This window comes from Orycteropus afer, unplaced genomic scaffold, assembly GCF_000298275.1.
Source record: "Orycteropus afer afer isolate SDZICR_OR568_19922 unplaced genomic scaffold, OryAfe1.0 scaffold00245, whole genome shotgun sequence".
NCBI classification, from domain to species: Eukaryota; Metazoa; Chordata; class Mammalia; order Tubulidentata; family Orycteropodidae; genus Orycteropus; species Orycteropus afer.
In genome coordinates, this window is record NW_006921832.1 from 4,925,141 (window position 1) to 4,939,925 (window position 14,785).

General features: G+C 38.5%; 1 protein-coding gene across 1 annotated transcript in view; it reads right to left on the reverse strand.

The window, feature by feature from the left end:
* Positions 1-14,785, reverse strand: part of UBXN7 (UBX domain protein 7) — a 123,702-nt gene that overhangs the window by 12,281 nt on the left and 96,636 nt on the right. The window contains exons 6-10 of the mRNA XM_007949410.1: positions 10,390-10,536; positions 7,743-7,833; positions 6,544-6,671; positions 3,953-4,346; positions 3,682-3,761 (exon numbers count right to left, since the gene is read on the reverse strand). Coding sequence (XP_007947601.1) covers positions 3,682-3,761; positions 3,953-4,346; positions 6,544-6,671; positions 7,743-7,833; positions 10,390-10,536 — 840 coding nt within the window. The remainder of the gene's footprint in view (positions 1-3,681; positions 3,762-3,952; positions 4,347-6,543; positions 6,672-7,742; positions 7,834-10,389; positions 10,537-14,785) is intronic.

Consider the following 14,785-nt stretch of genomic DNA (forward strand, 5'->3'; position numbering starts at 1 on the left):
CTATGGCCCCTAGCTGCCCTTCAGGTCTGGAATTGAACCCACACCTGTGGTTTCCAGCCATACAAAAGACAGGCATATGAGTTGAACATTTACCTGAGGTAGATATACTCCTTGCAGAGAATAATTATGGGAGAAAGAAGGGCTGATTATGCACAGGGAGACAGCTCAGGGGGCAGGAGTGCATGGAGGGATGGACACTGAGAAGAGGTAACTATGGGGAGGAAGTGAGAGGGGAGCTGTGACATTGTGGTAAACTGTGCTCAATGTCATGACACAAAGAGCATGTGAACTGCTGTATGGAAAGTGAAATTGGTCTGTACATTTTCACCCAAATCACAATTAAAAAAAAAAAGAAAACTTGGAAATAGAAATACCATTTGACCCAGCCATTCCATTACTAGGTATATATTCTAAAGAAGTGAGAGCCATGACAAGACAGACACATGCACACCCATGTTCATCGCAGCACTATTTACAATAGCCAAAAGATGGAAACAACCTAGATGTCCATCAGCTGAGGAACGGATAACCAAACTATGGTACATACACACAATAGAATACTATGCAACCCTGAAGAATAATGTAGAATCTGCAAAACACCACAGAAAGTGGATAAACTTGGAGGACATTATGCTGAGTGAAGTAAGTCAATCACAGAAGGATATATATTTTATTAGTCCATTTTGTAAAAGTTAAGGAACAGTTTACATATGGAAGGTAATTTTCATTGTTGGTGATCAGGGGTGAGAGGGAAGGGTAGGGAACACTGTTAGATAGGTAGAGATAAGTATTGCTTTGGGTGAAGAGAATGGCAATGTACCAAATGTGAGTGATCAACACGGTGGCATTGAGGAAGAGGAAGACATAGAGAGGTACACAGGAGGTACAGACAACAAAGATGAACCCTTGTGCACATACAGTACTGTGTTGTCAGTGAAGTCAAACACAGGTATACTGGTTGTTCTGGTTACCTATTGCCACTCTGACAAGAAATATACCACAAATGGGATGGCCTTAACAAACAGGAGTTTATTCTTACAAATTGGAGGCTTTAAGTCCAAGTTCAAAGTGCCAGGTTCTAGGGGCTGGGTGAAAGCCCCTCAACCTTGGGGTCCAGCTTGACCTCCTGCTCCCAGCCCACTGGAGCTAGAGGCATTTCTTCACTCAGACAGCTGTTGGCTGCTGAGGCTGAGAAGCCCCAAGGTTAACAAGTAAAAAAGCACAGTCCCAATGTTACCAATCCACACGGCAGGCCATTAACTTAAGTCCACCGTAAGTCCCAAGGTCAGGAGAGCACAGCAGGCTGCTGGGCAATGACATGGCTACATGTGGGGTCCAAGCATGCCATAGGCTAGAGACCATTCCCAAGGCTTCTGCTTAAATACAGGAAGCAGACCACATTCCCTAAGGCAGCTACTGAGCTGCTCCCAGTAGACTCCACCATGGAGTTGATTACCAATTTTACCATGGGGAATACTACAACCAGCTGCCCTGCCACTCAACCAGGCCTAGCCAAGTTTACACAAAAACATAACCACCACACGGGTGGATAGATGGGGAGGCTGAACTATTAGGTATGTCTACGCAGCAGGGAGTGTGTCCAAGACCATGTATAGGGCTGGCAGACAATGGTTTTACAAGTGTATTTGTATGTTCTGTAAGAATTCCTAGGGATATAGTAGAGTTGACAAGGGACAAAGTTGTAGTCACTACTTGGTCACAGCCAGCTACCCAGAGGGACTAAGTAGTTGAACCTATGGGCTTGGGACCACAGTCACAGGGGACATCAAGCTCAAATGGCATAACATACTACACAAAACATTGTGCCATCTCCTATTTTGGTGAGTAGCAACTAGGATCTTTTCAAAAGCTTGCAAACAGCCATCTAGATGCAACAATGGGTCTCTCCTTGTCCAGAGCAAAGAAGAATGAAGAAAACCAAAGATTCATGGATACAATTAGTCCTCATGACTGGTACACCATGCGATCCTCAGCCTATTCAAGTATGAGACCAGAAGAACAAGATGGTGCCCACCTACCACTGTCAAATACTCGGAGGGGGAGCTATGTAGGAGATCCTGGATAGAGAAGGAGAACAATGTGGAACAAAAGGTCATTGGGGGGTGGGGACCAGGTTTGCTGGTCTGATAGAGCCTGGTGGAACCACTGAGACTATGGCCCCTAGCTGCCCTTCAGGTCTAGAATTGAACCCATACCTGTGGCTTCCAGCCAAACAAAAGACAAGCATATGAGTTGAACATGTACCTGAGGTAGATACAGTCCCTGGAGAGAACAATCATGGGAGAAAGAAGGGCTGTTTATGCACAGGGAGACAGTCCAGTGGGCAGGAGAGCATGAAGGGATGGACGGAGGGAAGAGGTTACTACTGGGAGGAAGTGGGAGGGGAATTATTCCACTGGGGTAAATTGTAGTCAATGTCATGAGACAATGTGTGTGCAGACTGCTGAATGAAAAGCAAATTTGCTCTGTAAACTTTCGCCCAAATCATTATATAAATAAATTAATAAATAAACAAACATGTGTTTAGAGCCATTAAGTGATTACTAAATTAATCCATTACTAAATTATACAGGGTTATTACTATTTCTAAAACAACTAGAATGTTATTTATAAAATTATTATCCTCATTTTAAAACATTTTATTTTATCTGTTTCCCTTTTTTCCTATTATCAGACAAGATACATTGTTCTTCCTCCCCACAACCAATGTTGCTACCTGTGTACTGGATGCTTTTTGTTCTTGTCTTTTCAGAACCCTGCACTATGAACTATCCCTCTTACAAGTATCTTCAATATCTTCCTCTCTGCAGATGCTTCCTATCAAATATGTTCAGTTTCTCTTTCAATCTTCTTTCCCCCTGCTAAAGTAGAGCTTACTCTCCCCTCCTGTTTTATAACCAAGCTTCTCAATTGCTCACTCCATTCTCTCATTTCCCATTCTCTTGCAAACACTAGGCCAGGGAGACAGTATGGGAATGAGCAGCAGCAGCAGCCAGACCCTACTCTCATTCCAGTTACACAGTCTTCAAGACCCAGCCTAATCATCTCCACCATACCAACGACCAGGGTATAAATAAGCTAAGCTAGTCAGGCTCATCTCTTCCAAGAGTTGCAAGGCACACAGAGGGAAAGCTCATCAGCTATGGACTTTAGATGAAAAGGTCCTCAGCATCCATCCACCATGATGGACCATGCACAGACTAAGGTGTAAACAAAAGTCACTAGGATACAGAGGGGAAAATGGTGTGAAGCAGAGAATTACAAAGGGGAAACCAAATAGGTACAATGAGAGAAATGTACAGAGAAATAGCCTTGGTTAACCACTCTGCATTTCCAGTGACTAGGAAACCCAGGAGCCCCACTATAATTTTCAAATAACCTCACTTCCTCTTTTCCAGAGGTAATAACTTCAGCTGGGTTTCTTTCCATGCAATCATGAATAGAAGAACTCTGCCTAGAACAGCCCCTATGTCCCTTGCCTCTTGCCTAAGACAATTTGGAAAGGAAACAAAGTACGTGGAATTAAGGTTCACCACAGTTAGAAGTCAGACTGAACACCTAATACCTACGTCAAAGGATCATCAAGCAACGGTCACTGGGCTTACTCCAACTAGTTAGTTCCTCTGCTTCAAGTAAAAGCTTCCAATTAGAAATACATACTAGTAGTTTAGCTTGCTCTGGAAGAGTGATCTGTTCCCTTTTTCCATCTGGATACCGTAACATCAGCTGTGCTTTTGGTCCTGAAGGGAGAGTTTAAAAATAAATAAATATATATATATAGGCACTTAATACAGAAGACTTGACAGCACATAACAACAACAACAACTGTTTAAATAGACAGAAGATAAAGACTAATATAAATAGATAAATCCCTTCAGTGATATTCAAGTTTTAAGGCAAGTTTTTATGGCAAGTTCAAAATGTAACTCACCATTTATATCTACTCCCTCCACTATTCCATCCGATTTTTCAGGTGACATCTCCAATATTTCTGAATCCACAGCTGGCAATCCTTGGTGGTTTGAGGCTATTCCAGGATCAGTCCTGGCTGGGGGCTCAGTTAGTGGCCTTCTGTTCTCCTCTTTTCTATGCCCCAAATCTTTGTGGGGAGACTTTCTAGATTTGGCAAGATTTTCTATCTCCTCTTCTTCATCAGAGCCACAAACGGATATGAACTCTTCACTGCCAGAAAAAAGTTCAGATTCAGATTCTTCATCTGAGCGGCTATCCTGTTTTGTCTGCGTTGAATCAAAATGTGTCTCTTGCAAGGAGGCTCTGATGGCAGCTTCTAGCTGGCTATCTTCACTTGCATCTATAAGGCTCTCCTGGGAGATGCAGTCATAATACATAGGTGGAAAGGGAAAAAAAAAAAGTTAAACCGAAATATAGTTAGTCATGTCAAACAGAATATAACAAATATAATAGTTGCATTATCATTATTATTTTCTGCCAGTATTTCCTTATAGAAAAACCATTCAACTAAAATTTCCATTTACCATTTTTCCTTTGGAGCTAGAAAAAATGTTGGTCTGGACTTAAAGTAGTACTTACAGGGAAATTAAGGAATTAAACACTTATATTAGAAAAGAAAAGGTAGTCTGGTGGCATAATGGGTAAGGCATTTGGCCACCAACCAGAAGGACAGCGGTTCAAACCCACCACCTGTTCTGTGGAAGGAAGATGAGGCAACTTATTTTCATAAAGATGCACTGCCTTGGAAACGCAATGGGGGGTTGCTATGAGTCAGAATTAACTTGATGGCAGTGAGTTTGGTTCGATTTATTAGAAAAGTCTCAAATTAATGACTGAAGTGTCCACCTTAATAAGAAACACCAATCAAGAAGAAGAAAATGAAATTATTATGGTAGAAAATCTTGCCAAATCTAGAATGTCTCCCCACAAAGATTTGCAGCATAAAAAAGAGGAGAAATTAAACACAAACTAAGCAGAAGGAAAATAACAAACAAAGATAGAAATCAATGACCTAGAAAACAGAAATACAATAGAGAAATATCAATGAAACGAAAACTTGGTTCATTAAGATCAATAAAACAGAGAAGCCTCTAGCCAGACTCTGAGGGAAATAAGAGGAGCCACAAAGTATCAATAATAAGATTAGAGAAGGGGCATCACTACAGTCCCTATAGTCATTAAAGGGATAAGAAAGGAATACAATAAACAACTAACTTTATGCCAATATATCCGGCATCTTAGATGAAATGGGAGCTCTCGTGGCATAGTACCTAAGGCATTTGACTGCTAACCAGAAGGCTGGCGGTTCAAACCCACCAGCCACTCCTCAGAAGACTGGGCAATCTACTTCCGTAGAAATATCACCTCAGAAACCCAAGGACGGATCACTATGAGTCGGAAATGACTCAATGGCACTGAATTTAGATGAAATGGACAGTTCCCCAGCAATACACAATCTACTAAAGCTCACTCAAGAAGAAATAGATACAAGGAGTAATCCTACACCTATTCATGAAATTGAAGGCCCAGCTAACTTCACTGGTGAATTCCATGAAATATTAAGGGAAAAAATAGTATCATTTCTACATAAGGTCTTCCAGAAAACAGAGAGGATGAAGCACTCACAACTCATTGTGAGGACAGCATGACCCTGATAGCAAAACCAGGATATGAGGTACTAGCCACCAAATCATTCCTCTATAGTCACTCCAATTTTATAGTCCCATTCTTTCCCACTAAAGTGGCCTGTTACAATAGTCCTGATGAAGTTATAAATTCAATTCATGTTGTAATCCAGCAACTCATAGGCTCTGGTCTTGGTATCAGCCTTATGACTACAAAATAAATGAAACTTTTTTTTTTCCCCTTATAAAAGTATTCTATGCCACCCCTTGGTAAGCATTCAAAGCCTTTCATTAAATAAGCACTTTATTCTATGTGATTACAGGGGTACTGTGTTTCATCATGACATGAGATAGACTGCCAAAGTCACATCCTCTAAAATTATTTTTACCCCCTCTGCCATCAAACCTGTCTTAATATATTCAGAAATCAAGTACCTCAAATAATCTCTAGAAGGACTAGAGATCCAGGCCCTAATGCTATACAACTAGCAGTAATGTACAACTGTACCATGAACACTGTTCTAGCAAAAATACCACTTCTACTGCTGCTTGAACAGGGTACCAGAAGCTCTGCCAGTGTTGCCCCCAAAGCAAATGCTTCTGCAACCAGGCTCACCAGATCAGTTCCGCTTACTGTTACATATTCATATTGTTTTATTTCTAAATCTAGATCTTAAGTCACATAACAGTACCCTAGTTGCAAAGGAGTCTGGGAATGAATCTTATGATTTCACTGAGAAGATACCCTCTTGAGAGATTATCAAAATATAAGGAGGGTGTCTTAAGATGTTGGATAGTCACAAATAACAATTTTCCATTGTTTACATCATCAGTTTTACCATCTTAACCTCAAACATTTTACACAAAATGCTTAAGTATAATTATACTTAATGGCCAACCACCATCACTTCCCAGTCATACTTACTGAACGGGCACATTTTTTTGGAGGACTGCTAGAAAGTCCATCCAGTTGCCCATGTTCACCCAGGAATCCTGTCACTTGGTCCAAGAAAGAAGAGACATCTAATTGGTGCCACTCTACTAGCTTCTGACCTAAAAATTAAAAACCAGAATTTAAAAATAAAATCAATCAATTAATCTATCAATACTTTCTAATATTCTCACTAAGTACTTCTCTCAGCATACACATTATTAAAATTTACTGTGAACGCTTTCTCTTCTCTCTCATCAGCTAAAGTTATACAGTGCTTTTATAACCTAGAAGATACATCAATTATAACCTACCTAAGAGATTCCCAGCCATTCTGTTGGGGCAACTACCTTATCTGTTGATAGCAATTACTATCATTTAGGAAGAAGAAATTCAGAAAAAAGTCTTACCTATGTAATAGTGGGAGCTCTGGGGGCACAGTGCCTAAGGCATTTGACTGCTAACCAGAAGTCTGGAGGTCCAAACCCACCAGCCACTCCTCAGAAGGAAGACTGGGCAATCTACTACTAGAGAGATACCGCCTCAGAAACCCAAGGAAGGGTCACTATGAGTCAAACTGACTTGATAGCAGTGAGTATATAAAACTCAATCAGTAAATAATAAAACCAACTCCACCCTCTTCTTCTTAGGTGAAGTTACAACCAGTACTGGAACAATCTTAATATTTTAATGATAAGAAGCCTAAAGGGACCCCTTATAAAATGATAAGATAAACGGACATACCAGTTATTTTTTAAAATAACAGAACCACACATATATGCAATATTACCATCTCTCAAAGTTGCCAGAAACACATTCTCTAAATACATACTCCAATAGATGTTTCAACAATTATAAAGTGCATGAAAAAGAACGCTTCACCTGAGTGACTACACATATTCTGAAATTGGATACAGCCAAATATTAAAGATCAATTATTTAGATAATTGAAAGAGAAATGATAAATGTTGTTACCAGAAACAGATTCCCTAAATACACACTTCCAAGTTGTTTAAATAACTAAAAATATAAAGTACATGAACAAGAACCTTCACCCAGATTGCTACAAACAATTTTGAAATTGGATTCTGCCAAATATTAAAGATCAATTGGATTCAGCCAAATACTAAAGATCAATTATTTAGGTAACTGAAAAACAAACAATAAAGACTATAAACTGATAGAAATCTTACCTGTCCGTGGGTCCAAGATAGAAACATAAGGGAAATCCCCTAGCTTATAAAATTGTATGTATCTCTGACCTTCCTCACTGTCATGATAAACCTGTTAAATCATTGATATAAACAAACAAAAAAAAAAAATCAGCCTCAAACAATAGCACCAACTATGTCCTTGTCATATACCAACAGCAATTAATTCTCCAAATACATCTTTTGTATGTTTTAAGATGTCATTCCTACATTTCAGAAAAATTGAGAGTCATCTGCTGTAAGCTCCTTCAACTTCCTGTCCTCCAACCCTTTTTGGAAACTTAGCATAAGCATACCCATCCATTTCCCTTCACACTTCAGAAGAGGAGTTACTTTCTGTTCAAGTATCTCTGTCCACCTGTGCTCTTGATTCCACCTACTCCTATCTCCTTCAAGGCATTCTGGCATCATTCTTCCCCCTCACTTATCCTTTAGCCTGTTCTTTACTAGCTATCCCTCTCCCACCTTAGCCTACAAACATGCTTAAATAGCTCCCTTCCTTTAAAAAGATCCCCTGTAAATTCCCTTCCTTCTCTTTCTCCTTTTCAACTTAGTTCTCAAACGTGCTGTCTATATTCCATGCCTCCACAGCAGCCACTTCCTCAGAAGTTCTCAACAAACTTCTGTCCATCATTCTGACAACCCATTCTCAAAAACTCACCATGAAATTTCCAATCAATAATTCCAAAGCTAAACCAAACCCACTGCCATCAAGTCAATTCTGACTCACAGCAACCTGTACTGGGTTTCCAAGGCAGTAAATCTTTACGGAAGTAGATTGCTCCATCTCCCTTCCACAGAGCAGCTGGTGTGTTTTGAACCACCAACCTTCTGGTTAGTAGTCAAATACCTTAGGCACTGTGATACCAGAGCTCCATAATTCCTAAGACAGATATTTTCAGTCTTTATAATTTACCTTTATCTATCAACTACTACTCCTGAAATAGCCCAGGATTCCATGATACGCTGCACTTCTGGTTTCCCTACACCATTCTAACTGTTCTTTCTCAAAGTCCTTAGCTTGCTCTCTTTTCCTGACTATCCCTTAAATGCTGTTGTGCACTCTCCTCTCTGTCTTATAAAACCACAGCTGTACACCAAAGGATTCCTAACTACCTATCTACAGCCCAAAACTGTCTGGGATGTTCAGATCATTATCTCCACAAAGACATTTAGAATCACTTTCAAATTCATGATCTTGCTCCCTCAAGCTGCTTTCCTTCTGTATTCTCCACACTTCAGGGACATATTTACCCTTTCCTTCTCTTATATAGTAAATAAATCAGTCAGCAGTCTGAGTTCTTTCTCCTAAGTAACTTTTGCTCCAATCTCACCCATCCACAATCAATTCTGAACACACACACTCAAATTTGATCACTCTTCCTCCTATTCAATGTTTTAAAATAAAGCCCAAGCTTCTCAGTACAATACAAAAGGTTCTTAATGCTGGCCCACATCTCTCTCGACAGCCTGATGTTATTTAACCATTTCCATTGCCCTAAAGAAACAATTTCATTTTTGAGCCTCCACTTTTATATACCTGATTCTCTGCCAGGAACACCCACCCTCTTCTACCTACCTGGCAAACTTCTATTCATCTTTTAAGCCCAGTGCAAATGTCATCTTCCCAAGGAAATAATCTTTGACTCACCCCAAGAAATAACTCTTGACCCTCAACCACATACATCTTAACAATCACATGATATTAAGACTATAAACTTGAGTTGCTTAATATAGTGTTAGGCAAAGAAAATATGCTTAGTCAATATCTGATGAATAAAAGTAAAGGAATTTTACCGTTTAGAAAAAATCATGTTAAATTTAGAAGCCCATAAAACAAACAAATTAGTAACAGCATATCTTGCAGTGAGAAAAACATTTAAGTTCATTCCAAAGTTCCTATTTCCTATTACTTTTCATAAAATAAAAAAATCAGAGCAAGATCATCTAATCTTACCTTGATAATTTATAGAAAAATAAACTGGAGCCAGCAAGATTAAGTGATATGTCCAAGGATACATAAACATTTATCAAAACCCTTAACCAATCCTTTTTAATTACTCCAAGATATTCTACACCTGCACTGTACAATATGGTAATACCTAGTCACAAATGGCTATTGAAGCACTTGAAAGGTGGCTAGTCTGGCCTGAGATATGCTGTAAATGTAAAATACAGAATAGATTTTGATGAGTTAATTAATTAAAAAAAAAAAAAAAAACTCACTAATATTTTTGTATTAATTATATGGTGAAATGGTATCTTGAATAAATTGATGTAAACAAAATATATTACTAAAATTATTTTTACCTGTTTACTTTTTTAATATGGCTACTAGAAAATTTAGAATTACAACAGTACAGTTCTATACTCTATCAGGACATTTACACTCTTCTGGGATATGAATAGCATATGGTTTGGTTCTCTATTTCCTCTCTCCCCTTGGGAGTACTTCAGTTGCTCTTTCACTTGCCTTTACTACCTCAACCACTATGGGTGGCTTTACTCTTTTTAAATGTCATGATTTAACTCAGTTATTATTTTTTCCCATTTCTAACTCAATTCTTCCTCCCAATCTCCCACACTGCAAAAATAAAATACTATTAAAAAATTTAACTCTCTCTCCCACCTGCCAGAAAATGAAATGTTCCCGGATAATATTCTTCACAGCTTCATTGCTCCATACATCACGGTTGAGGCACTGGCATGCAAAGTCTTGTACATTTTGAATGTTTATCATTAGCCACTTATTCTGCATCTGGCCACACTCTTTGGCCTGTAAGAATAAAATTATACATTCATTAGAAATAATTTCTACTTAGTGACTGACATGTTTCAGAATTCAGAAAGCTGTGCTTTTTTCATATAAATGCCATTTTTCCCTAAGTATGAAATCTAGAGTTTTAAGTATGTACACATGATTTACATTTAATGTGCATACGTGCATATTAACTAGCTTATTTTCACACATTTCTTAAATTCAATTAATTTTTCAAATTATTTCTCAATTATTTAAAAAAAAAAGTTGCTGCTGAGTCAATTCTCTTTTATCCACTGTTACAATAGCAGAACTGTAAGTTTATATATAAATATCTTTATCTGGAAAAGATTCCACATACTTAAGGTTAACAAGTCATATAATTCTACTATAATGTCTTTTCCAATCCCTATCAACAAACATTACTTTCTTTTAATATCTGAAACCAGTGTGCATATATTATTATGTTGTTTTATTTTCCACCACATCATTTTCTATACACATTTCCAAATATCATAATCATTTATATTGGCTGCCTCTATACTAGTATGTCCTATTTTTCAAATTATTTCTCTATTATTTAAAAAAACAAATACAACAGTTGTTGATGAGTCAGTTCTGACTCATGGCAACCTAATGTGTTACAAAAGGTTTTCAATTCTTGGAAGTAGATTTCCAGGCCTTTCTTCCAAGGTACCACTAGGTGGTCTCCAACCTCCAATCTTTTGGTTAGTTGTTGTTGTGTTATTAGGTGTCACTGAGTTGGCTCTGACTCATAGCGACCCCTGTACAACATGAAACACTGCCCAGTTCTGTGCCAGCCTCACAATCTTTGTTATACCCAAGCCCACTGTTGCAGTCACTGTGTCAATTAATCTCGTTGAGGGCCTTCCCCTTTCTCACTGACCCTCCACTTTACCAAGCACGATATCCTTCTCCAGGAAATGATTTCTTCTAACAACATAACCAAAGTAGGTGAGACAGAATATGGCCATCCTTGCTTCCAAGGAACATTCCAGCTATACTTCTTCCAAGACAGATTTGTCTGTTCTTCTGGCAGTCCATGGTACTTTCAGTATTCTTCACCAACACCACAGCTCAAAAGCATCAACTCTTCTTTGGTCTTCCTTGTTCATTTTCCAGCTCTAACAGGCGTAAAAGGTGATTGAAAACACCATGGCCTGGGTTAGGCACACCTTAGTCACCTTAGTCTTCAAAGAGACATCTTTGCTCTTTAGCACTTTAAAGAGGTCTTTTGCAGTAGATTTGCCTAGTGCAACATGATGTCTAATTTCTTGACTGCTGCTTTCATTGGTGTTGACTGTGGAACCAAGTAACATGAAATCTTTGACAACTTCAGTCTTTTCTCCATTTATTGTTATTGGTCCAGTTGTGAAGATTTTCATTTTCTTTATGTTGAGATGTAATCCATACTGCAGACTGGTGTGTTTAATCTTCATCATTAAGGGCTTCAAGTCATCTTCACTTTCAGCAAGCAAAGTTGTGTTGCCTGCGTATTATAGGCTGTTAATAAGTCTTCCTCCAATCCTGATGCCACACTCTTCTTCATATAATCTAGCTTCTTGGATTATTTGCTTGGCATACAGATTGAGTAAGTATGGCGAAAGCATACAACCCTGATACACTCCTTTCCTGATTTTAAACTAAGTAGTAGCCACTCCTCGGAAGGAAGGTTGGGCAATCCTACTTCCGTAGTGATACTGCCTCGGAAACCCAAGGAGGGGTCGCTATGAGTCGGGGCCGACTCGACGGCAAATAACAACAACAACAGTATCCCATTGTTCTGTTTGAACGACAGCTTCCTGGTCTATGTACAGGTTCCTCATGAGCACAATTAAGTGTAATTGTTGTTATGTGCTGTATTGTACTGGGTAAATCTGCTGCAAAAAACCTCTTTAAAGTGTTAAAATGTAAAGATGTCATTTTGATGAATACAGTGTGCCTGAATGAAGCACAGTATTTTTAATTGCTTATTATGCATGCAAAGGTTGGACAATGAAAAAGGAAGACCAAAGAATTGATGCATTTAAATTGTTGTGATGGCAAAGAATATTGATTAAACCATGGACTGCCATAAGATCAAACTAATCTGACTTGGAGGAAAAACAGACAGATGCTCCTTAGAAGTGAGGATGGTGACTTTCTCTTGCTTACTTTGGATATGTCATTAGGAAAGACCAATAACTAGAAAAGGAATGGCATGTTTGGTAAAGCAAAGAGTCAATGAAAAAGAGGGAGATGCTTAATGAGATAGATTGGCACAGTAGCTGAAAAATGGTCTCAAACTTAGCAACGATTTTAAGGATGGTGCAAGGATGGGCAACTTTTGGTTGTGTTATACATAAGGTTGCTGTGAGGTGGAAGTGACTTGATGGTATCTAAATCTTCTATTTTAAGAAAATTTATACAATCTTACAAATACTGTTATTATTTTTTTATATAAGTCCCCTAGAAGAAATTATTTTCTAATATTCCCTTACTGATTCTTCAGGTGAAAATCCAAGTTCAAAAAGAAGTATCCTTAACTTGTCGAAGATTTATTTTAAAGTATTCAAATATACTTGTTTCTAGGAAGTAATAATGCTCCAATTACTGTCCTAACTATAGCATGTAAATAAGTTTTAATAAAGGAGGATAAATGAATAAATTGTCTTAACTGAAGAAAAACTATTTGAAAATAAAGAAAAATAATTACAACTGCATTCTAGGAAGACTAGACAGTGCATATCCTTGTAACAAGATAAATTTATAGAAGCCTGTCCCAACTATGACAAGGAAAAAAAAAGTATATACTACAAATGAGTATTGATTGATCCAGGTATTAAAACTTGAGAGTCCTTTGTTTTTGCTTTCTAAAGTACATTCATTCACATTCATCTTTCATTAACTCAGATTCATTCATTCTTTCAACACAACATACTGAGTAATTGCCATGTTTCAGGTACAGTTAGAGATGTTAGAGATCCTTGTTCTCATGAAGCTTACATTGGGGATAAACCTTGTACCAGCAAAAGAAACTTGGAAATAGTACCATCCACACCGAAGATGTTGTTGTTGTTGTTATGTGCCGTCACATCAGACCCGACTCATAGCGACCCCTCCTCCTTGGGTTTCCGAGGCAATATCGCTACGGAAGTAGATTGCCCCATCTTCCTTCCGAGGAGTGGCTGGTGGGATTGAACCGCCGGCCTTCTGATTAGCAGTCAAGTGCCTTAGGCACTATGCTACCAGAGCTCCCACACCGAAGATACTATTAAGAAATTACTGCTACATTTCACCTAAGAGGATATTCAAATGGTCAATAAGCACATGAAAAAAATGGTCAACGATATTAGCTGTCAGGGAGATGCAAATCAAAACCATGAGATATTACCCACTCCCCTAGGACAGCAAAGATAAAAAAAGAACTATAGAAAATACAAACTGTTGGTGAAACTGAAACCCTTATCCATTGCTGGTAGAAATGAAAAATGGTACAGACACTGTGGAAAACCATTTGATAGTTCTCACAGCGGCTGGTGGGTTCAAACCACCGACCTTTCAGTTAGCAGGCAAGTGCTTAACCACTGTGCCACCAGGGTTCCTTGAGAACCACTATATGGCCCAGCACTATCACTCATAAGATCTACAAGTAGCAACATCAACAGAGACTGTACACCAAGTGTTCACTGCAGCACTATTTACACAGCCAAAAGATGGAAACAATCTAAGTGTCCATCAAAGGATGAATGAACAAACATGTGGTACATATATACAATAGATACTATTCAGCCATAAAGAGAAATGGAATCCTGACCCATGCTACAACATGGGTGAACCTTGCAAAACTGATGCTCAGGGAAAAACATCAATCATGACTCACTTAATATGAAATAACAAGAACAGTCAAATGTGTAGAGATCAAAGTTTATTAGTGGTTACCAAGGGTAGAAGAGAAGAGGAAAAGTAGAATTTTTGTTTAGTAAGTGTTTGTTTATGGTGATGAGAAATTTGGCAATAATTACAGGTGGTCATTGCACAACATGATTAATGTTAATAGACATCACCAAATTGTATACCTGAAAAACACTAAACTGGAAAATGTTGTGTTATATATATTTTATTAAAATATACATTTCTAAGGAGCTTTGGTAGCATAGTGCCTAAGGCACCTGACTGCTAACCAGAAGGCTGGTGGTTCAAATCCACCAGCCACTCCTCAGAAGGAAGGTTGGGCAATCCTACTTCCGTAGTGATACTGCCTCGG